General features: G+C 43.1%; 2 protein-coding genes across 5 annotated transcripts; one reads left to right on the forward strand and one right to left on the reverse strand.

The window, feature by feature from the left end:
- Positions 1-120: 120 nt before the first annotated feature.
- Positions 121-22,286, forward strand: LOC117067991 (translation initiation factor IF-2-like). The gene is made up of 4 exons (XM_033185265.1): positions 121-190; positions 16,469-16,599; positions 20,737-20,892; positions 21,612-22,286. Exons 1-4 carry the CDS (start codon positions 121-123, stop codon positions 22,056-22,058), a joined length of 804 nt encoding a protein of 267 aa, XP_033041156.1. The 3' UTR covers positions 22,059-22,286.
- Positions 5,140-21,790, reverse strand: VEZF1 (vascular endothelial zinc finger 1). 4 transcript variants are annotated; one of them, XM_033183623.1, is made up of 7 exons: positions 21,615-21,785; positions 18,795-19,006; positions 16,225-16,919; positions 15,397-15,460; positions 14,133-14,316; positions 12,696-12,851; positions 5,140-8,500 (listed from the first exon to the last, which is right to left on the reverse strand). In XM_033183623.1, the coding sequence occupies exons 2-7, from the start codon at positions 18,798-18,800 to the stop codon at positions 8,073-8,075; spliced, it is 1,533 nt and encodes a 510-aa protein (XP_033039514.1). In that variant the 5' UTR covers positions 18,801-19,006; positions 21,615-21,785; the 3' UTR covers positions 5,140-8,072. The 4 variants fall into 4 exon arrangements, with proteins under 4 accessions (XP_033039514.1, XP_033039513.1, XP_033039512.1 ...); XM_033183622.1 differs by having other exon boundaries at positions 14,133-14,334; positions 21,615-21,744; XM_033183621.1 differs by lacking the exon at positions 18,795-19,006 and having other exon boundaries at positions 21,615-21,790.
- Positions 22,287-22,458: the final 172 nt, after the last annotated feature.

A 22,458-nucleotide genomic window follows, 5' to 3' on the forward strand; every position in this document is an offset into this window, starting at 1 on the left:
TTCCCTGGTCTAATCTGAACACCTCTGGCCTGCCACACCTCTCTGGCCTCCAGTTACCTGCTTTTCAGAAGATGTGCCATCCGTCTCATTTTTTCATTCCTCGGATGAAGCTCGTTCCCCATGCCGGATGCCAACCCCCAAAATCTGAGGCGAGAAAGCAATGCAATAAGGCAATTAAGCTCCTTTGCAGGTCTGTCAGAGGATGCAATTGGTGCCTTTGAGCAAAATGATGCCGCCATGACCCAAACTGGAAATAGGAGGACCAGATAGAGATGGGCTACATTGAATTCGAGGCTCCATCCTCTGTACGAGGCCCTGGGCTAAGCACTTTACATGCTTCAGATTAAAACTTTACTAGGAGCAGGTGCAGTGACCCATGTTTGTAATCCCAGCACTTTGGGAGGCCGAGGTGGGTGGATCACCTGAGGTCAGGAGTTCAAGACCAGGCTGACCAACATGGTGAAACCCTGTCTCTACCAAAAATACAAAAATTAGCCAGACGTGGTGATACGTGCCTGTAATCCCAGCTACTCTGGAGGCTGAGGCAGGAGAATCACTTGAACCCAGGAGGCGGAGGTTGCAGTGAGCCAAGATTGCACCATCACACTCCAGCCTGGGCAACAAGAGTGAAGCTCCATCTCAAAACAAAACAAAACGAAACTTTACTAGGTTGGAATTATTGTCATGCTTATTTTACAGCTTAGGAAACAGAGGGCAGAGAGGCTACATAGTTTGCTGAAGGTTACATAGCTTCAAGTGGCACAGCTTGGATTTGTACCCAGGCCTCTCAGATTCCAAGTCTCTACTCTTGATCATAACCCTAAATTACAGCACCTCCCAGTTGTTCCTTATGCCAAATCTCCCTCTGCTCTGGATCCCCTGCGGTCCCTCCTCACTTACCTTGGTGCTTACTCCTGTTTCTGTCCTTGGTACTCAGTTCCTTGTTGTGTTTCAGGTCTCCTGGACATTGGGATTCATCAATACAGGGCAAAATCAGCAACAATCACAGGCTGCCATGAACCCACTAATTTGGAATCAGAGATTAAGGAAAGTAGCAAAACTTTTGGAAGCTACGATCCAGTTTGGAAACTAGCCTCCCTTCTGGGGATGCTAAACTGCCTCCACCTTTATTTTGATATCTCCCACCTATTCCTGTTATACCAAGGAAGAACAAACTAACTGCCTGATGTTAGTTCAGGCAGGGAAAGGTTTCAGAGGAAGCAACATTTAAATTACACTTTCTGCATGTCTAGGGGTTCACCGTGGAGAAAGAATGTTGGAGGGCTGGTTATGGGGAGGGCATTCTAGGCCTAGAAAACAGCAGAAGCAATGACTGTCTCCTTTCTTTCTCTCTCTTCCCAAAGACTCCCTCCTCCCCATTCTTCTCCCTCAGAGGTGCCTGATAGCCACAGAATCTCTGGTGTTGACAAGGTGACAGAATTTCCCTTACGTTGACAGGGCCACCCTGGAATCAGGACCTACTCTTTTGGGACAGAGCTCTGGGATTTCAGGAAAGGGTGGGACCCCACTTCTTCCAGCAAGAAGCGGTTCACAGGTCTCCACTCCTAATTACTTGAATCTTGTCTGTTTCTTCAGTTACTGATTTTTCTCCTTTTTTTTTTTTTTTTTTTTGAGACGGAGTCTCACTCTGTTGCCTAGGCTGAAGTGCAATGGCATGATCTAGGCTCACTGCAGCCTCTGCCTCCTGGGTTCAAGTGATTCTCCTGCCTCAGTCCCCCAAGTAGCTGGGATTACAGGCATGCGCCACCATGCCCGGCTAATTTTTGTATTTTTAGTAGAGATGGGGTTTCACTATGTTGGCCAGGCTGGTCTCAAACTCCTGACCTCGTGATCCGCCTGCACTGGGCTCCCAAAGTGCTGGGATTACAGGCGTGAACCACCACACCTGGCCTTTTCTCCTTTATCTGGTGAAGAAAAGCGTGTCTTCTTTCCTGCCTATTGGCTGAAACAAAAATCATCACAGCTGGTTCGGAATAGCAGCCTGTCTCCAAGTTCCCTGAGTAATCATGTCTAGTCCAGGGCAGGTGCATGGAGAGGGTGGTCAGGGTAGGAGTGATACCACAGGTAGCACAAGGACATTTCCTCCAAAATATCTCTTTTCCCTTGCTTAGCCTCTTCCTAACCTCCAAGACTCCCCCTTTTCTTCCTCCATATACATGCAAGACTGATTTCTCTCTAGCTCTTTTCCTGCCACTAACAAATATAAGAATTCCTTGGTTCACAGGCAAGGGCCTTGGGGATCCAAGCTCCTTCAAAACAGATCTGTCTGGCTGACTCTGTAGGGATAATAAAGCCTCTGGCAGTCCCCAGTTGTCCCTAAGATTGGCAAAGACCTGGCTTCTCATCCCAGTCTTTGAGGATGGCTCTCTTCTCCATGGGCAGCCTCTAGAATTGGTGCATCTGTCCCAGCCTTGCCTGAGCAAGAGAGAGCTGCTGGCCTAGTCATTGGAAGGGCATATCGCTCCCTTTCATTCCCCTTGATCTCATTCTCTCAGCTGTCATGCCAAAAGAATAGCTCATTGGCAGAACAGAATATTTTCCTCAAATGTCCTTCTTTAGTTTCTGACACAGCCAGATGCAGGTGGACCTCACTTTGAGGAAACTCCATTAATGAGAGTTCTTCCTACATGGTTAGCAGTTACATACATTACAAAGGAGTCATGATTTTAAGTTCTTATTTTACGTAATTTTGAAAGAGATATTTAGGGGTTGGGAGGGAGGTGGGATGTCAATTTAAGATAATTAGAGATGAAGAAGACTTCTGAAATTATGATGCAAGTCAGTAGTGATAGAGAATCTGAAGTATAAAACTTCCTTCTCTTATCATGTCATGGTAAAAACTATCAGGGCAGGGCTGGCACAGTGGCTCACGCCTGTAATCCCACCACTTCGGGAGGCCAAGGCAGGTGAATCACCTGAGGTCGGGAGTTCGAGACCAGTCTGACCAACAAGGAGAAACCCCATCTCTACTAAAAATACAGCATTAGCTGGGCGTGGTGGTGCACGCCTGTAATCCCAGCTACTTGGGAGCCTGAGACAGGAGAATCACTTGAACCCGGGAGGCGGAGGTTCCGGTGAGCCAAGATCACACCATTACACTCGAGCCTGGCCAACCAGAGGGAAACACCATCTCAAAAACAAACAAACAAACAACAACAACAACAACAACAACTGTCAGGGCAGTTTTTTTGTTCATTTGTTTGTTTTAAGACAGCATCTTGCTCTGTTGCCTAGGCTGCAGTGCAGTGGCACAATCTCAGCTCACTGCAACCTCTGCCTCCCAGGTTCAAGCAATCCTTATGTCTCAGCGTCCTGAGTAGCTGGGACTACAGGCGTGCACCACCACACCTAGCTAATTTTTGTATTTTTAGTAGACACGGGGTTTTGCCATGTTGGCCAGGCTGGTCTTCAACTCCTTGCCTCAAGTGATCCAGGGTGGGTTTGTAAAGTGATGTGTACTTGACCTTCATGGTCCAGGGCCAAGATCTGGGTCAAGTGCCTAGCTTGCGAGAGGAAGGCTAACTAGCCAACCCCTCCCTAATGGGTAGGTCTAAGGAGAGGGTTACCTCATGCAAAGATTCAAAGGAAAGCCCGTGACCCTTCATTCCTTTTTTGGGAACTACATGGGCCTTAGATTGCTCAGAAGTGGGCAACCAAGAGAAGCTGGAATCTGGACTAATGCACAGACTGAGTCAGTATTCTGCCCTGGCATTTTACACACTAACCTGCCAGTCCCCACCTTTTTTTTTTTTTTTTTTTGAGACAGAGTCTTGCTCTGTCACCCAAGCTGGAGTGCAGTGGCGCAATCTCGGCTCACTGCAACCTCCGCCTCCTGGGTTCATGCCATTCTCCTGCCTTAGCCTTCCGAGTAGCTGGGACTACAGGCACCCACCGCCACGCCCAGCTAATTTTTTGTATTTTTAGTAGAGACAGTGTTTCACCGTGTTAGCCAGGAGAGTCTCCATCTCCTGACTTTGTGATCTGCTTGCCTTGGCCTCCCAAAGTGCTGGGATTACAGACGTGAGACACCGCACCCTGCCTAGCCCCCTATTTTTACAAGGGAAGATTTTCCAGTAATCTGCCAATGTCAGGCCAGCTGTGGGGGAGATTTATAGACCCAAACCAGGGACAAATGGCATTCTTTCAGGATATAAGACTCTTTAAGGAGGAAGTGGAAAAAGTACAAGGCTGATGGCCAAGACCATTAGGGCAGGGAGGAAAAATTGATTACCGTCCCATGAACAGATTGGACTTTTTGTCCAATGATCCTTGAGGACACTGAAGTGAAAACCTCCACTATCCCCTCTACGTCCTAAATCCAGGTCTGTTCAGAGAGGACCAAACTACAGGGCCCCTTGAGATGAGTGGGGACACCTAAACAGCCAGGACTGGAATGATTAACTAGCAACTCGGTGAACTAACACTGCCCTTGTTCCCAGAACAAAAACAGCACGAAGAACACTTTCCTCCAGCTGTGTTCACTGAGTCACTAAAGGACTAAAGCAATTATCACAGGAAGTTTGGAAAGCCTCAATTCTATATAAAACAGATGTAGGTATCCAAAACTTTTTCACTGAATGAAGTGTCACATTCATCCTGATTTGCTCTCTGGTGATACCATCACTCGTCATATCTCCCTTAACCGCCTCCTTGGAGGCAGCAACCACGTCTTAATCAACTTCTCATGCCCCTTAGTGCCTAACAGTGCGTGGCACATTGTTGGTCCTCAGTGGACATCTAAGAAATCTAGTTGAACACAAATGGGCAAGGGACTCAGCTTAATGCCCCTTTCAACTAAGGAAATTGGGTCCTAGAGCATGAGAAGAAATGTTTTAAACCCATCTTCTCTTTTGGGTAGGACAGGGACCTAAACCTGTGGCCAATGCCTCCAGTCCTGGCTTCCTGGGCCTTACCCAAGCTGCTTGGGAGGGTGCACCTACCAAGGGCAGTCAGTCTGGTGCCCTTCCACCCTTCAACCAGCCTGATACTGGACCCTCCCTCTCTCCAACCCAATACTGAGATGTGCACACCTGAAAAGATAGTCTTGAAAAATTTTTCTATTATCAGAGCAAACTGATGAAGCTTCTGAGGTATTAAGCAATCCATTATAACATTTGTGACCGGTTAACTTTAATTTTCAAAATAAATCTGCAGTATTTTGCATGTTAGTAATACAGTGCTGGTATTGACAGATAAAATCATCATCTGCTTACATAGAAACCTTCATTTAGGAGCACACCGTAGGAGGGGAATGGATACACAATAAAAAGCAAATGCAGGCCAAGCAGCGAACCCTAGAGCATAACAGGCTGGATGTCAGATTTAAGGATTATCTAATACAACTGTTTAGCTGCCAATCTGATAAAGGGGAAGCTCTTAACCAGGTTACAACCAGAAGGGAAAAACATACTCTCCCTTTTCGTAGAGCAGTGGCCGTCGTGCCTTCAACACCTGGTTGAATCAGTTCATCAACATTGAAACTCAATTCCAGTTCCAAGACACAGGAGAATTTCACCACACAACCTATTCGGTCCCCCTTTTCAGTGGCCCACCCACAACCCCCTCCTGCCATCGACTCTCTCCCTCCCAAAAGAAGACATGACGTGGCTTTATTATTGCAGACAAGCTTCTTAAGTGAATAAAGAATGCATACAAAATAGCATTTTAACTGAAGTCATACAATGAAGTCTCACTCCTGTTTATTATACAATGAATTGATAAAACAATTATTTCTAGTATATATCTTTTTTTTTTTTTTTTAGAACTAATACTTTCAGGGTTCTGACAACCACATTCTAGCTTAGGGGTAGGGCCCACACCTGTCCCCACTGAGGACTGCTCCTTGGACCACTGTGGAGGAAGCCTGGGCTGTCTGTGGATTATGATTGCCAGCCCATCAGAGATAACAGATCCCAGCAGGCAGAGCCAGAACCCAATTTTGGGTCTGCATGCCAGGAAATGTGGACTTCCTCCAAATGTAGCCACTGTGCCTCCCAATTCAGGCCTCAGCAGGGTCATTCTTGGGCTTTCCCTACACGAGTCCTTCCAGTAGTCCACACATAATGCTCTACATATTAAAAACAAACCATTTTTGTACTGTGGATAAGAACAGTTGTAACAAAGTCATAGCTACATATTTTTCTCTACATTTTGTTTATTGAGACAAACTAATTAAAAGGCACAAACATAGGGCATGTTTACATGGACATTATAACAAACATATACATTAAAAGTGTAGGAATGTGTTGCCTTCCTGCTAAACAGAAAGTTCCTAAGCTTTTATATATACAAAAGTTGTACAATTTAATGTCCTAAAGTACAAAAGATCATTTATAAAATTATTTTACACTAAGTACTATTTATTTTATTTTTTTTACTATGTAGTTCAACCCCCTAGAACTGTTTTGTATAATGACACACAGATACCTGTCCCTGATGTAGGAAGTCTGCCTCGGATGCAAGGTATTTTGATGCTTGAACTGACACAGTAGGGTATAAACGGAAATCATCCAGTTTGATAGTCCTGCAAACATTCTGCAAGATTAACACAACTAATTTCCATTTCTCTTAACTGCAATGATTAAAAAATGAAAAAAACCAAAAACATATTGCAACTTAAAAAAAAAATCACAGCGTCTTGGTTTAACTTTTTTTTTTTTTAACACAATGCTTTAAAAACAATGTGTGGCATGATGGTGTAAAGCGTATCTGTTTCCCTAGCTTTTGGTTCCTACTTTATGTACAGAGATAAAATATCCTGCTAAGAAATAAAAAGCACATGTCTCAACATGCACAATCATTGAATCATTGCTGGGTTTCTACAGGGAGTGCAGACAGCTGTCTCCCTGAAAACACCACAAAGCTGATACAAGTGTTTTCTCAAAGAAAAAAAAAAAAGTGATGTCCATATTTACAAAGTTGAACAAATCTGAGCAATACTTAAGAAACGGAAGGAGAAATTTAAAAAAAGATAACACTCTGCATGTTCTGAAGGGGCATATACTACCTAGTTAGTGGTTAGAATAAAAACTGTATACAATTTAATATAAGACATAAACTCTAGTGAGCAACTAACACATCTGTCCCTGTTGTAACATCAACAGGCTCTGATTGGGAGAGAGAGGGGCATATCACATCCCAGTGCCTCCAGCGTCTTCCAATTTAAAGCAATATATTTGAACTGTTCCAAAGTACTCCTTGGCTCCTAAACAGGAGTCCCATTGGCCTCTGTTTGTTAGGAGGCTGCCTGTCCACACACTTGACTTCTCCTCTGTCAGTTGAGGCTTTTCTTAGCAAAACACAATTTGTAGATTTTTTAAAATTTTTTTTTAAAAAGTCAACTACAATGCTATTTTCCATCGGGATTAATATGCTGAGCAATATTTACATCTCCAAATATCAGGTCACAATCCCTATTATATGTTGAAGTTAGAATGATAAATTATCATATGCTTTGCATATCAGAGCTGGTATCACCTTTCCCATAGGGAATGCTGCCTGAAATTAACATATTCCCAAAGGTAAAATGCATATTCTCTGAAATGCATTTTATTATGACAATGCATGTATTTACTCATAAAAACAATAAACACAGACAATTCTACACTAGCTCTCAATCTGTGGATTTAGAATTTCAGGTTAAAATCAGCAATCCACCTTGTACAGGGAGAAGAGTTCTGCTAGTGTTTACAATAAAGTGATTCCTTGGGATTAGAAATAGTAATGCTGTTTTTTTTTTATTTTGAAGTGGGTTCTACTTATTTATGATTGGTTTTAATTCTGGCATTTCATCTTGCCAACTACTATCCTGTTTAAGCAATGTTGTCAGCTAAAAGGAATTTCTGATTAAACTAAAGTGGTCCAGCAATAAGTTACATACACACCCTACTTTGAATAATCCCAGCCAAATTGGAGAAAAATGCTACCACACTCTTATTAACTAATATAACAAAATCTCCCAATTTCATGGTTTGCTTTTTGCTTTAATCAACTAAAAGTTAAGTTGCTGGTAAATATTTACTTTAACCCATATTTTGATTTTATAATACTATTTACCAAGGCGGTGATGTAGGCAAAGCTTGGGGCAAGAAAGGCATGCTCTCTACAGGTCTCATTGCTATATTGAGAGGGGCAGCTAATGTCATAGGCGTGGGCAGATTCATTGGAGATGTGATGGTGACAGGGTGTGCTATATTCACTGGGGCAGTGACAGGGGTGGGGAGGTTGACCGGGGTAGTGAGTGTTAAAGGAGAGGTCATGGATAATGGACTGGTTATAGTTACAGGATGCCCTATGTTCATTGGGCTGGTTATGTTAACTGCACTTGAAACATTTACTGGACTTCTCATGCTCATTGCAGCTGCCACTGTGACTGGGTTTGACATAGTTCCAGACGACACAGAGGATGTTATATTGAATGGAGTAGTGAGAGTCACAGGTGTCGTAGCAGCCGTGGAGGTTTGGCACAGGTTAGCAGCTTCTAAAATAAGAAAACAAAAGGGTCTTTAGATTCTCAAAACAGTGAGCAAAATTCACAGTTTCTGAATCAATTTCTTTTCATTAAAAATGTCAAACATGTAATCAAATTCCAGTTTTCTATCAAGTGGTCAACAGAACAGAGGGTCTTTCTGAGCGCAAGCCTGGGGGCCAGAGATCCCAGTGTATGAATCACCTTCTGATGCTATACCTCCTGTAAGGACTTAAGCAACTTGTTTAGCCTTGCACTTTAGGTTTCAAGTTCAGATTTACTTACCTACCTCACAATGATGCTGAGAGGATCAGTTAACTTCTGCAGTACAGGGCTAAGTGTTCTCACTACTACTTCATGCAGTTCCTCTGAGTTCTAAAAACTTTCCTGGGAAGAGCCAACCTCCAGCAGGCCAGGCTAAAGAGCTTGTTTACACAGAGCTGGGCCAATGGTTACACAATAACAGATAATCAGAAAAATCTTCTCATAAGGCACACTGTAACTAGCAGAGAGAGGTGTGCATACTCAATAAGTATGTTAAAGCCTAAGACATGAAGTCACATTCTGTTAAGGTTTTAAAAATGCATAACTGGGGAATGATAAACAAGCTATTTTAGTATCATCTGTTTGTTTCAGTTTTAGAAATATGTTTCAGTTAAATAATCTTATTCTTTCTGGTTATGTCTCTTAACTACATTAGGAAAGAAAAAAAACACTCCTCAATAAGTTCATGTTCTCCTCACTCCTATTTCTTCTTCTGTTTCTGATGTTGACACAATCATCTATTTTATGCCTAGTATCTTTAACTCTACATATTACACACACCACCAAACATACCAAAGAGAACTAGCTAGGCAAGGAGACCCTGCAGTGAGTTAGGGGACCCTGGTCCTTCTGACCCAACAAAACCTGAACACTTTTTTTTCTGAGACAGGGTCTCCTTCTGTTGCTCAGGCTGGAGTGCAGTAGCATGATCACGGCTTACTGCAGTCACAAACCTTCAAGGCTCAAGCAATCCTCCCACTTTAGTCTACCAAGTAGCTGAGACTACAGGTGCGTGCCACCATGCCCAGCTAATTTTTGTGTTTTTTGTAGAGATCAGGTTTCACCATGTTGCCCAGGCTGGTCTCCTCCTAGGCTCAAGCGATTTGTGCACCTCAGCCTCCCGAAGTGCTGGGATTAAGGTGTGAGCCAGGTCTACACACTTCTTAAAAAATACTTCCCTTCAAGGTAACACCCCCAACCCACCCCTCAACAAAATTCAGCACCAGAAAACAGCAGTAAAATGATGGGTAGGCTAGCTGTGACTTGGCTGTCAAAATGGAGAAACATATTTGAACTAAATGATAGAGATCTGTATATGATCCACGAAGGTCTTATCATCGCAGGGGGACCCTTGAGTCAAGCAGCCCTTACTTGAGCAATACAATGTAACTTTGGCATACACCATTCTCCCTATCAGGGATTCCCAAACCTGGGTGACTATTAAAATCAACTATCTAGAGGACTTCAAAAAAAAAAAAAAAAAGGACTCCAGGAGAATCAATAGTGAAATTTAGATAATTTAGATAGAACTTGGGAAATGTGTATTTTTAAAAAGCTTCCCAGATGATATGATTGTCAGTCAGGTTTGAAAACTTATGTTACTTTATTTAGGCCTAATATTTAAAGGGATGCTGTAAATTCAAGTTTAGGTTTTCAGGTCAGGAGTCTCCTCTCTCCTAAAATGTGACATTTACTAATATGAATACAGAGGTTTCTAACATCAGTGGTCTTTTCCAGAGAGATTCATGCTATGAATGGGAATACAATAACATTTTGTTTCATGAAAGTCAGAAGATGAGCTAAACAATCAAGTCTTATTGTGCAAGCAAACTGAAATACAATACCAAATAGAGGAGTACACCAAGAGAGAGAATGAGAGAAAACCAATTCACTTTAAGGTGCTGGGAGTATTGCTGAGGATATTCTCCGCCTGCTTTCACCAAATAATTTTTACTCTCTTATTTGCTGACCCCCTTACCTCCTCCTCCGTGTTTTCTTTTTAATCTAAGTGTCCTTTTACTATGACTTAAACATTTTTACTCCTTATCTAAGTAAAATACCCTTCATAATATACTTTCAACCCACTATACAATTACCATAGCACTACACTTTTTCCTCCCCATTGCCAGTCCCCTCTCCCCATTCTAACACAAAAGTTTTTTTTTTTTTGAGATGGGGGTCTCAATCTGTTGTCCAGGCTGGAGTGCAGTGATGCAATTGTAGCTCACTGCAGCCTCAAACTCCTGGGTTCAAGCAACCTTCCCACCTTAGCTTCCTGAGTAGTGGGGACTACAGATACGCACTGTCACATCTGGCTAAATTTTTTTTTTTTTTTTTTTTGAGTTTTTGTAGAGACGGGGTCTTGCCATATTGTCCAGGCTGGTCTCAAACTCCTGGCCTCAAGTGATCCTCCCACCTTGGCCTCCTGAAGTGCTGGAATTATAGGTGTGAGCCATCACACCTGGCCAAAACATTTTATTAAAATAATGACAAATCTTCAAATGGAAGCTAGGAACAAGCAGCACCTGAGGAATGGTGGAAAGCCTATATGGACTGCTGTACTCTTTTCTTCCAATGCCAGTAAATGTATGAAAAAGAATGCTGACTGAGCCCGGTGGCTCACGCCTGTAATCCCAGCACTTCGGGAGGGCGAGGCGGGCGGATTACCTGTGGTCGGGAATTTGAGACCAGACTGACCAACATGGAGAAACCCTGTCTCTACTAAAAATACAAAATTAGCCGGGCATGGTGGCACATGCCTGTAATCCCAGCTACTTGGGAGGCTGAGGCAGGAGAATCGCTTGAACCCAGGAGGTACAGGTTGCGGTGAGCCGAGATCACGCCATTGCACTCCAGCCTGGGCAACAAGAGTGAAACTCCATCTCAAAAAAAAAAAAGAAGAATGCTATTCCTTTTATTTTTATCCAGGTATAGGAGGTTTAGAGATCACTCTGGCCAGGTGTGGTGGCTCATGCCTGTAATCCCAGAACTTTGGGAGTCTGAGGTAGGTGGATCACTTGAGATCAGGAGTTCAAGAGCAGCCTGGCCAACATGGCAAAACCCTGTCTCTAGTGAAAATACAAAAATTAGCCAGGTGTGGTAGCACACACCTGTCGTCCTGGCTACTCGGGAGGCTGAGGCACAAAGGAGGCGGAGGCTGCAGTAAGCCGAGATCACGCCACTGCACTCAAGCCTGGGCAACACAGTGAGAGACTGTCTAAAAAAAAAAAACAGAAGGGATCACTCTGAGGGCCACGCTACACGAAGCAAAGAAGCAAAAGATGGAAGAAACTATACAGAAAAGGAATTACATACAGAGGAGCCCATAGATAGAGGATTCCTTAACATTTAACATAGTAAGACACTGCAGAGGTGGAGGAGGAAGAAGGAATTTACAAATCTGTCCTTTGGCTCATGGTACATTGACAAAATGATTCATTTGAAATGGCTGCACAATAGTCCAGAAGCCAAAGCTGTACTAGTAAGTTGAAAAGTACATTGAAAACTGATACTCCAACTGATTTGTTAGAAGATATACACATGAGAGAAAAGCAAATCATTTAACATTTTTTAAGCAATTACAGTAAAATTCTCAGCAGTAGAAGACTAGATATGTTAAGGCCAGCCATAGTGATGGACTGAAGGAGATTTAAGAGTGTGACCAAGAGAAAAGACATCAACACTATAGAATCTGAAACATGTAATAAATAATACAATGAAAAAGAACACTAAAGAGCAAAAGTAGCACAGTTGTAAGAAAATGAACTTATGTACACACAAGGATATCCACCTCTAAAAGTGGGAATATTTTAGAAAGGTACAAAAAAGGCCCACAATGCATGGAGATTGACATCAAATTGAAAATAAAAATGCAACTCTGGGCATAGCAAAGGACCAATTTTGGCTCCAAGTTTGTAACAAAAAGTAAATCAAAAGAAAGAACATGATAGAAGTACTGAGAACTTTTAATTCCTAGTAATAACTTATCTGGACACTTTATTGCCAATAACTATACTTTACCAGATATTTTCCAGCATGCACTATTTCCATGTTTCCATTAAGCTAGATTTCCTAAAACTGTGGCTTCTCTACTTTGATCATTGGCATACTAAATGAAAACACTTCTCTAGCCATATTTTCAACACTGGAAGCTGTGCCTTACCTTTCTTCCTTGCTTTAACAGCTTCTTCCCACAGTCTCAGTGTTTCTACCTGCTTTCCTGGCCAGCTTGTCACATGTTGTTGTTGTTGTTGTTGTTGTTGCTGCTGCTGCTGCTGCTGCTGCTGCTTTTGGTTACTGGTCTCTTCACTCATGCATGCTATTACAAAGACAAACCAAAAACACTGTATTTACCTGTAAAACTGTTGCCGTTTTTTTTTTCAAAATTGACTTCTCATGCTTCTGTGATCTTAACCATTTAACCTGATAGCTCTTAGTAAGTGCATCTTTTCTGTTGCTGTGTCTACATTGGTCAAAATAAACAAGCACTAAAAAGTCTAGAGAATTAGCGAAAAACAATATAAAAGAGAGAAGGAATCTTTGCTATAAAAAAAACCAAGTGTCACCAAAAAAACCCAAATGTCTTTAAAAATGGAAGTTTGATAATATTAATATAGGACTAATCAACATTCAACAAAATATTTTTTACTTGACCACAACAATGTACACTAAAAGTGCATGTTTATAGGACAGGTGCGGTGGCTCACGTCTGTAATCCTAGCACTTTGGGAGGCCAAGGCAGATGGATTGTCTGAGCTCAGGAGTTCGAGACTAGCCTGAGCAACACGGTGAAATGACGTCTCTATGAAAATACAAAAAAGGTAGCTGGGCATGGCGGTGTGTGCCTGTAATCCCAGTTACTTGGGAGGCTAAGGCAGGAGACTCGCTTGAACCTGGAAGGCAGAGGTTGCAGTGAGTCGGGATCGTGCCATTGCACTCCAGCCTGGGCAATAGTGCGAAGATTCCGTCTCAAAAAAAAAAAAAAAAAGAAGTGAATGCTTATAAAGTACAACACACTAGATAACAAACCCGATGTACTTACAAAGAAGCAAAAATGGATAGATTAATACACATTAAGTTTTCTTCCCCATTCTCCTGTGGCCACCTATTTTTTTGAGAATTTGATGTTTCTACTGCATAAAATACATATATAATAGAGTAAAGGATTAGGAAATAAAATACATATATAATAGAATAAAGGATTAGGAAAATGCCTTCTTCTAGTGGTTAGGGCAATCTTAAAAGAAAAATCCTGGGTAAATGCAAGTATTCTATCTTCAGCTCTGAATTTAAGGCAAGCGAAACATTTAAACCTGCAAGTGGATATGGTATCTCATTTCTCTACAGATTTGGGTTTGAAAAGCACGCTTATTAACACTGCTTTCATCTTAAAGGTTATTAGCAGCTTATCAATGCTGTTTGCATACACGAAAGTAAAGCATATTCTGACACAAATATATTCTGTCCATTGTTGCCTGTTTGCATATGCTGGCAATAGGAGGAAACATATAAACATATTAATACCTTTGATACATTATGAAAACATGCATATTTCACCAATCTGAAATATAAAATAAATAAAATCTGAAGCACCACCTACTTTTACTGATGCCTTGTTTACATGTATTACAGTTGATACTTTGGCTCTGCCCATGAGTCTTTAAGTGGCTGGTGATGTATGCTGCACTCAGGAGCTTCCCACAGATGTTACATGATACCTTGCCTTCGTGGCGCACCATGTGTGTCCGCAGTCTGTCTTTGGTGGCAAAGGCAGCAGTGCATGTCTGCATGAGGGAGGAAAACTTTTTTTAAATATAGACTATCCTGTTCTACTCATTTTAAAGTACGTTATATTCTATGCATTACCCTATCCACATGTGCAAGCTGACAACTAGTTTAATTTTAATTGCATATGTTACCTAGAATCATAATCATAATAAAACACTTGATAAATTTTAGACTCTTCCATTTTGAAGGAAGAAAATACATCAACACAGAGTAGCACAAAAAATGTAAGCTTTAGGGTAAGTTAAACCTGGGTTTAAGTTGAGCTCCACAATTTACTAAACAGCATAATGTTGAACAAGTTAGTTAACCTATCTGAAGGTTTCTTCATCTGTAAAATGGGGATAATAACCTCTCTCACAAAATTACTGGTGGATTAAGAAGAGCCTCGTATACGTAGCAGGCACTCACTCAATGACACTAGCTTCCTTCCTCCAATTAGATCTTTCTTAGAATTCAAATCATTTACTTAATAAAATCAGTCATTAACAAACTTAACGGAAAGGTGCACTAAAAGACTTCCAGCAACAAGCTAGAATTACCAATGCCTAAAACAGTCATTTGATTTAGCAAAATTCTTAATCTTTTCGTTATTATAACTGATATCAAATAAAATCATTAACTGGAATGGATTTTTAAACAACTAGAAAGTGCTCCAATTTGGTAATAACAGACAAAAATCCGGTAAGTGATAACATTTGGGAGAAAAATTCATTATTTTCTCCTATTACAGTTAAAAAAAAACTTCAATAATCAACCAGAAATTAAAGCCCTTTATTCCTTTATTCATTTCAAATACACAACCACCTTTGCAAGACTGTAATGTTTTTTTCCTAACAAAAAATACTATTGCCCAAAGAAAGGGAAATATAGCTTAACAAAAACAACACACTTAAATTTTTAAATGATCTTGCTTTACAGAAACTGAGGCTGTCAGTTATATTTTATAAAACTAGAAGTCAAATGGGCCACATTTACTCAGGTCAGTGATTTTAAGACTATTCAAGACTGGTGAGATTGAACTGGTTCAGACCTTCTAGATAAGTGCTACACTAAGGATAAGTCATTTTAACTCTTACTTGGCATTTGAAGGGTCTTTCTGTTGAATGGACATGTTTTACATGACAGCTTAAGTGGTCAGGCCTGTGAAAAAGAGAGTTTCAACAGAAGATATAATCGAACACACAGAGAAATGCTATTTATGTGATGCTTACATGCTTGGCAGATTGGGAGGGGGTGCATTTTACGGAAAGCTAGCAGAATTACCAACCTCCCTCCCCCAGTGCAAGTCTCCTTTCCTCTCTTACCATACACAAAGTCTTAGGCCTCTACTTGTTAATTTTCTCTCCTAGTCAACATCAGATCATATTGTCTTGATTCTTTACAATTACAAAATACCTGAAGTTTTACTCTTAACACCTGCCAGAAACAGCTACCACTATACTAACTCTAAAAGCTTTTAAAAATGAAAATTAGTGAAATGTTGGTGCTTTCAGAAAAATGAAAAAACAGTCTAAAAGTTTAATTAAGAGCATCCAAGGTCATAGCAACTTCCAAGAAATGTTACTTTAATTTGCACAGTGACCCTCATGTCTAGTGCCCCAACTGAACTGAAAACTGGTGGTTTTGCAGTGATAAGTATTCATGTTTCAAATGAAAGCCTGAGTCCACCGAGGCACTTGTTAAGTGAAAAAAACAGGTTAATCACTATGTCACCACTTGTCAATCACACCAAACTGGGGTTAGACCTGAAGGTGTTAATACTTCTTTATCTATCACCAATCTTCTCTAATAACACAGGTCTGTCCACATCTGTTCTCACATAAAAATTCTCGATCACATGGAGACAAAACTGAAGTACACTGATACCATAATGAAACAAAGCAAAGCAAAGCAAACTGCAGTACCTTGAGAAGCCTTTCCCACAAACACTGCAAGTATAAGGTTTGGTGATGCCTCCTTCATGAGACCTCACATGGTAAGTCATGCGGTCCTTCCTCTTGAAGCGCTGATTACAAATAGGACACTCGAAGGGCTTCTCATCTGAATGGGAGAGCTTGTGCCGATTGAGATGGTACACATCTCGGAAGGCCTTCCCACACATCTCACAAGCATGGTTCTTCTTGACAGGCTTACTGGGTTTCTTGACAGATTGGGTCACCGGCATAGCTGTGGTGCTGGCACTGCTACTAGGGTTGGTGCCCGAGGAAGATGTAGTGACTGTTGACAAGATGCCTGCAATGGTCGAGACCAACGAAGTTCGGCTGCTGTCCCCAGCGATGGTAGAAATAAGGGGAACCACCGTGGTGGGGGTTTTCTTTGGCCGGGACACCAACTTGATCCCTGTGTGGCAGGATTCATGGCGCCTCAGGTGATAGCTGTCCCTGAAAGCTTTACTGCAGTAAGTGCACACAAATGAAGTTTTGGGTTTTTCTTTTTTAATCCCAATGGCATCCTTTAATGTTTCTGGTGCACCCTGAGGTTTCTGAGTTATTGGTATTGGAAGTAAGGGTTTCTGATCAGGGGGCTCCACGGCAGAGCTCAGGAGGGGCAGCAAACTGTTCTGTGCTGCCTGCTGTTGGTGATGGGAAGCTTCATGGGCCTAAAACCAAACATTTACACTTCAGAAACTCAGCCTCTCACAATGGCCTTCGAAATTCAACATGCTCCAGACAATAGAGACTAGAAGAAACAGTCAAAGAACCTATCAGCTACTCTGCAGTGGTAATCCAGCAACCACCTAGTTACTCTAAGAGCTCACAATACAAAGCATTGAAAAATCACTGTGCAGACACAAAACTTTTGCAACTAAGTTGCTGACAGTGATCTTGCTTTTAAACAGCTGACTAAACTACACACTATCCTGGTTCATAAGGGACAGACCAGCTGATGAAATCAGTTTGCATTAGTCTGTCAGTGCTGAAACCAAGTTTAAATAACATATTTAAAAAACAAAAAACAAAAAAACCTCCAGATTTAAGTATTTAATAGTACCTTACTGCAGCAACACACACATACACACTCATGTACACACAATAACATAATCATCTATTTGTCTATTACCCAGAAGAAAAGCATCATGTCTTCCTATCAGAAAACTCGGACTGAGGAAGGGGCTGTTGCTAAGTGATGAAAGAAATCTAGTTCTCTAAACACATTTGCTAGTTGTTAACTTTAAGTTTTCACTTGACTACTAAAAGGTTTGGTTGAAACAAAATCTGCTATTAAGCAACCTGGAAGGCATGTGTGAAGGTAGCCCATAGCAAAACACCTGTCAGTTGTTTCTCAGGTTATCTAATTGTATACTGAAGTCTGCGTCTTTCAGCAACACTAGCTGTTCAAATCCCAAACTCTCAAAGACAGACTAATCAGAAAAACAAACTATAAACACTTATATTCCTTTCATATTTATCTTCTTCCAGCAGTTGTAGGTTTCAATAAAGTATTAGACATTTGCTGTTATGATGTGCTTCTCCACTCCCCAAACTGGAGGCTGCACACTGTAAATTCTTTTGGCTGCACTGAAACCAAAATTTCACCATGGATCAGGTTCTTGGCATTTATGAGTAGTTCCTCTCTTGGTTCTGATACTTTCAAAATTCTCCATACTGATAAACATTTAGGAAATGATGGAAAAAATTCCTGAAATAGTTCTTCCTAATATGTTGTTCTTTACCAACATTATTTTTGAAACTCTTGACAGTGAGCCCAAGCCCCTATGCTTTGAGTTTTGTAACCCTAATAGGATGCATGCACTCAAGAGGAGTTTCAAATATTTTAAGCATACAATGTCCTACTGGGGGCCCATCCCATCATCTTAGACACTTTAGACAGTTATTTACCCTTCTTACTCTATAACCACAAGTCCCACAGCTAACTTGATTAAGGACGAAAAAACAAGGAGAAACACACACACTCACTCACAGCTCCTCCTCTGATGGGTAAGAACATCTACCACACATTGCTCTATGTTTACTTGGTGGCAGCATAACAGTTAAGCCTGGAACTAGTCTCCCCCAAATGATTAGGAGGTGTGGTATCCAGAGTTCTCAGTTTCAATTTAATAATTTTGATGTAATCACCCTTTTAGTCCTGGAAGCATTCTCAGAAATTATGTGGTTATTTATGAGTCTCTTTCTGGACTTACAGCCAGGCAAATTACAGTCTGCTTTTAATCTAATTTGTGAAGCTCCTGTAAATGCAAGGGTCTATCAACCCAGGTGACATCAGTAGGAACTTACAGAATTTGGACTCCAGTCATAATCCCTTTTCCAACCTGGCTGTAGGATACTCAAGTTTCCATACAGTTTACAAATAGTTAATAGCTGAAGATAGCTGAAGATATACAATTTCAAAGGCTAACAGATCAGATAATAGGGAATGCAGATCTTCTGGACAAAGTTCAGACTTATAGCATTTAGAGGCATTTTTCAACTCTAAACAACCATTAGTACGATGGAGTACTAAAAGCACTTACTGCCATTTTACCAATTCAGATGTCTGTGGCAACATAAAGTATTTTTACAGCATTGCTGAAGCTCACTCTCACACGAGGGTCACACCAGGTCCCTGCTTCTTGGGTGAAATGCTGTAGAACCACTACAGGAATCACTCTCTGAGGATTCCTAGGATCCCCACACTTCTACATGAAGCCTTCTAAGGGGGAACTGGGTTTTCCCAACTTGTTCTCTGGGGGAGAGACAGAGTAAAATAACAACCACGGCCAGCCTTCAGTTAAGTGATTTATTTTAAAAATATAACTTTTGGGTAGGCTTTTATTTGTCTAGCATTATCAAACCAAAGTTTTAATTTTATATCCCATCTCTTTCAAGTGCAAGGCTTTTTAACCCTGCCCAAGCTTTCCTTTTCCTGGGGCTAGCAAGAAACAAAACAGAAATGTTATTTCATCACCCAGGGTAGTAGGATATGGCACCATGAAATCTCCAGTGCCAGAGGGTAAAAGATTTTGTACTGAACAAATTAACATCGGTGAGTCATATCTTGAATGTCCTGTTAGAAGAATCATCCATCAAACATTTTAATAGCTATAGCTTTCACTTTCCACCAAGTTATCTGGAAAGCAGGCCGGTATTAAATTGTTTTAAAATATAAATTCAACAGGATGCTCCAGGAAACAAACAAGATAACTTAACTCCATATCCCCAGTGAAAATTACTTAAAACCAGAACTGATTAAGTCTATTCATACCTTTCCATAGAAAAGACTGAAATATTCTCTTTACCCATTCAACTGCTCTCGGCTCTAAATTTTAAGTTTTCCAACAAATTTCACTGCACACATTGCCAAGCCCAGGATCAAATATTTGTTTTCACACTTCTCCATCAGGTGGAAAAAAAGATTTTAATAGCTGAAAAAAATTAAATAATATAAAATCCAATTAAAAAGTTGATCAATAAACGCTTGGCATTTGTTTTATCCAGGGGAAAAAATAATTTTTAAAAAAGTATTTCAAAAGATTTTTCAACCAGCTTTCCAAAGATGCATTATGGGTTTTTCCTTTACATGAAGAACTTTTTTTTTTTTTTTTTCCAATCTGTATAGATACCATGCTTAATATGGTTTTTAATCACATGAAAATCCCTTCAGTGGCCCATCAATCCCATATTTTAAAATGACCATTTGAGCTTTTTTCTGGGGAAAAATATTTGCCATCTTTACACCAACCTGGATGCATGCTAGTTATATATCATTTCTTTTCCAATGCATTTTCAAGTTGGTTTATCACATTAGCAAGCTCATCAAAGTACAATAAAACACTGACAAGAATGAGAAAAGGGGGAAGTTCATGAATTCCATAATGTTGGGTATTTTCAATTTTAAGAAGCCCAAATATATTTCCATAACTACTTAAAGATCAAATTGCCCATATGTGAAAAAATACGTCTTAAAACAAAAGGCCAGTCTACACAATAGGTAATTTCTGAATTATCCAAATCCCTACATTAACTCCACTAGGATGAATCCAGTGGCTGGGAGAATAATTTTTTGAAAATTCTGCATCCGTTCCTGTTAGTTCCAAAAGGTATCAAGCGCCCCAGCTACGCGTTTGGGATTTCACCAAGTATTCAAAGGAAAATAACTCACAGAGGCGGGAAGAACGCACTTAAAAGTGACGAGCTTCCTAACCTCCTCCAGTTCCGAAGTTTCCCCGTGAGCTCATCGCTACTGCCCACTAAATGCTTCGTTTGCAAATAGAAAGGAGTAGGAAAAAAATAAGTTCCAGCCTAGATCTGCCAAAGAGGGGTCCCCCATCTAAAGTGGGCGGGCAAGAGAATTGCCAAAACAGATCGGCTACAGTCACTTTCAAGTTTCTTGCAAAAAAGCGAAGACCAACATCCCAGAGAGTGACTCATCTGGGGGCTTTGTAAGCGGACTTTGTTTGCTCTCTCCACTTGGAGGAAACGTTCGAGGTGGGCCGAGAAAGAAAAGCGCTTCGGGAGAAGGTCGGGCCTCCAGGAGTCCCGGCCCCCACAGCTCCCCCCGCCCCGGGCCGGCCCGGCTGGGGGATTCCCCGGGCTCAATGGGACGGCGGGAGAGCTGGACAGAGAGAGAAGGTGTCAGCTGCCAAGGCTCGGCTGAGGCTTGGGAAAGAAAAAATGTAAATCCAGTGAAAAAGTTTGGGGAGGGGATACACACTCACAACATCCTCCCCCCTCAACTGGGTAAACACGAGAGGGGTGGTGGCGGTGAGGGGGAGTGGCGGGGAACATAGGGATACCCGCTATTCGCGGGGACACGGGAGGGGGTCAGAAAGTCAACACACGCACGCACACACACAAAAAGAAGAGGGAGGTGAAAAGAGAACAAGCGAAAGATGGATGAAGTGGCGGGAGGAGACTCAGAGCAGGACCTGGGGACCTCCTCACCCCACCGTGCCGGACCGGGCCGGCACGCAGTGGCCCAGCAGCCCGCGCTATCCAGCGGCCGGCGCCCTCCTTTCTCTGGGCCGCGGGGTGGTGACAGCGACCGGCCTCCTCCCTTCCCCTTCAGGGCGGGAGGGAAGGGTGGGTGTGAGTGTGTGTGTGTGCGTGTGTGTGCTGGGGGGCCCCCGGGTTCACCCCGAGGCCTGCTCTCTCCCCCGCACCCCGTGAGGCCGCCTCCTTTCACCTCAGCAGCCCCGCTCCGCCGGGGCGGGCGGAAAAACAAAGGGGGATTAAGGCCGGGCCGGAGAGCGGAGCCGGGAGGGAGGGGAGGAGGAGCGCCCGCCCGCCCGCCCGCCAGCCCGGGGCCCGGCCCCCCTGTCCCCCCCGTGCCCCCCCGGGGGGGCCCCCAGTACCTGGAACAGGAACGCGGTCCAGTTGGCCTCCATGGCTGCGGCGGCCGACCCCCCTCCTCCCCACTCCCCCCGCTCGGGGAGCCTCCTCAGCCGGAGGAGGCGACAACAAAGCGGCGGCGGCGGCGGCGGCAACGGCAGCGGCGGCTCCTCAACATGGCAGCGCCGAGCGCGGCCACTTCCGGTAACCTCCGGGACGCACCACCGCGGCGGCGAGCGCGGGCGGGGGGGGAGCCCCGGCCCGGCCGCCGCCGCCCCCAGTCGCCCGGACCCCCTCTGGGCGTCTCCGCTGCCGGCTTGCCGCCTCGGAGCTCAGCCAGTGCCCGCTGGCGGTGGGGTCAGGGCCCCCGCGGGGGGGCTGGGGTGGGGCCCGGGGCGGGGATGGGGCGCGGCGTCCCCCCCCGCGGGGGTGTGTGGTGCTGCGGTCCGTGGCTCAGGCAGCTGTAGCAGGGGGAGCTCAGGAGAGAAGATGGAGGACGCCAGGGTCTGGCGCTGGCCCGCTGGGCACAGCTGGGCCGTCTCCCGTGACTCAGACACGGTGTCCAGCACCGTCGCGTCCCTGTTAGACCCTCAGCGGAGGGCACAGGCCACAGCGGACACCCGGCTCTTCAATCGCTCATGCACAGCATGGTCACCACCTCCAAATTGGGGGAAGCCCTTTCGACTTCGAGTGTCTCTTCCCTCTCGCATTTCCTCCCCGGTCGGCTAAGCCCTCCGCGCTCTCGCTGATATGCATCTCATGGCTAGATGGCCTTCCAACTCAAGCAGGGAATCCCACTGGGGTGCAGCCTCAGATCCTCCCAGTGTGGAGGGAAACACTTCCCACGCGTAGAGATGTCATTACTGG

This window comes from Trachypithecus francoisi, unplaced genomic scaffold, assembly GCF_009764315.1.
Source record: "Trachypithecus francoisi isolate TF-2019V2 unplaced genomic scaffold, Tfra_2.0 Lachesis_group20, whole genome shotgun sequence".
NCBI lineage: Eukaryota > Metazoa > Chordata > Mammalia > Primates > Cercopithecidae > Trachypithecus > Trachypithecus francoisi.

What these genes read in the sequence shown, in the direction of transcription:
- LOC117067991 (XM_033185265.1), top strand. Translation starts at nt 121, where the DNA reads ATGCCGGATGCCAACCCCCAAAATCTGAGGCGAGAAAGCAATGCAATA. An exon ending in GCAATTAAGCTCCTTTGCAG is followed by an intron (nt 191 to 16,468) that starts GTCTGTCAGAGG and finishes GTTTCTTGACAG; the next exon opens with ATTGGGTCACCGGCATAGCT. An exon ending in GGCTGCTGTCCCCAGCGATG is followed by an intron (nt 16,600 to 20,736) that starts GTAGAAATAAGG and finishes CTCCACTTGGAG; the next exon opens with GAAACGTTCGAGGTGGGCCG.
- VEZF1 (XM_033183620.1), bottom strand. Translation starts at nt 21,647, where the DNA reads ATGGAGGCCAACTGGACCGCGTTCCTGTTCCAG. An exon ending in GGACCGCGTTCCTGTTCCAG is followed by an intron (nt 16,920 to 21,614) that starts GTACTGGGGGCC and finishes GTTTGGTTTTAG; the next exon opens with GCCCATGAAGCTTCCCATCA. An exon ending in TGTGGGAAAGGCTTCTCAAG is followed by an intron (nt 15,461 to 16,224) that starts GTACTGCAGTTT and finishes TCTTTTTCACAG; the next exon opens with GCCTGACCACTTAAGCTGTC.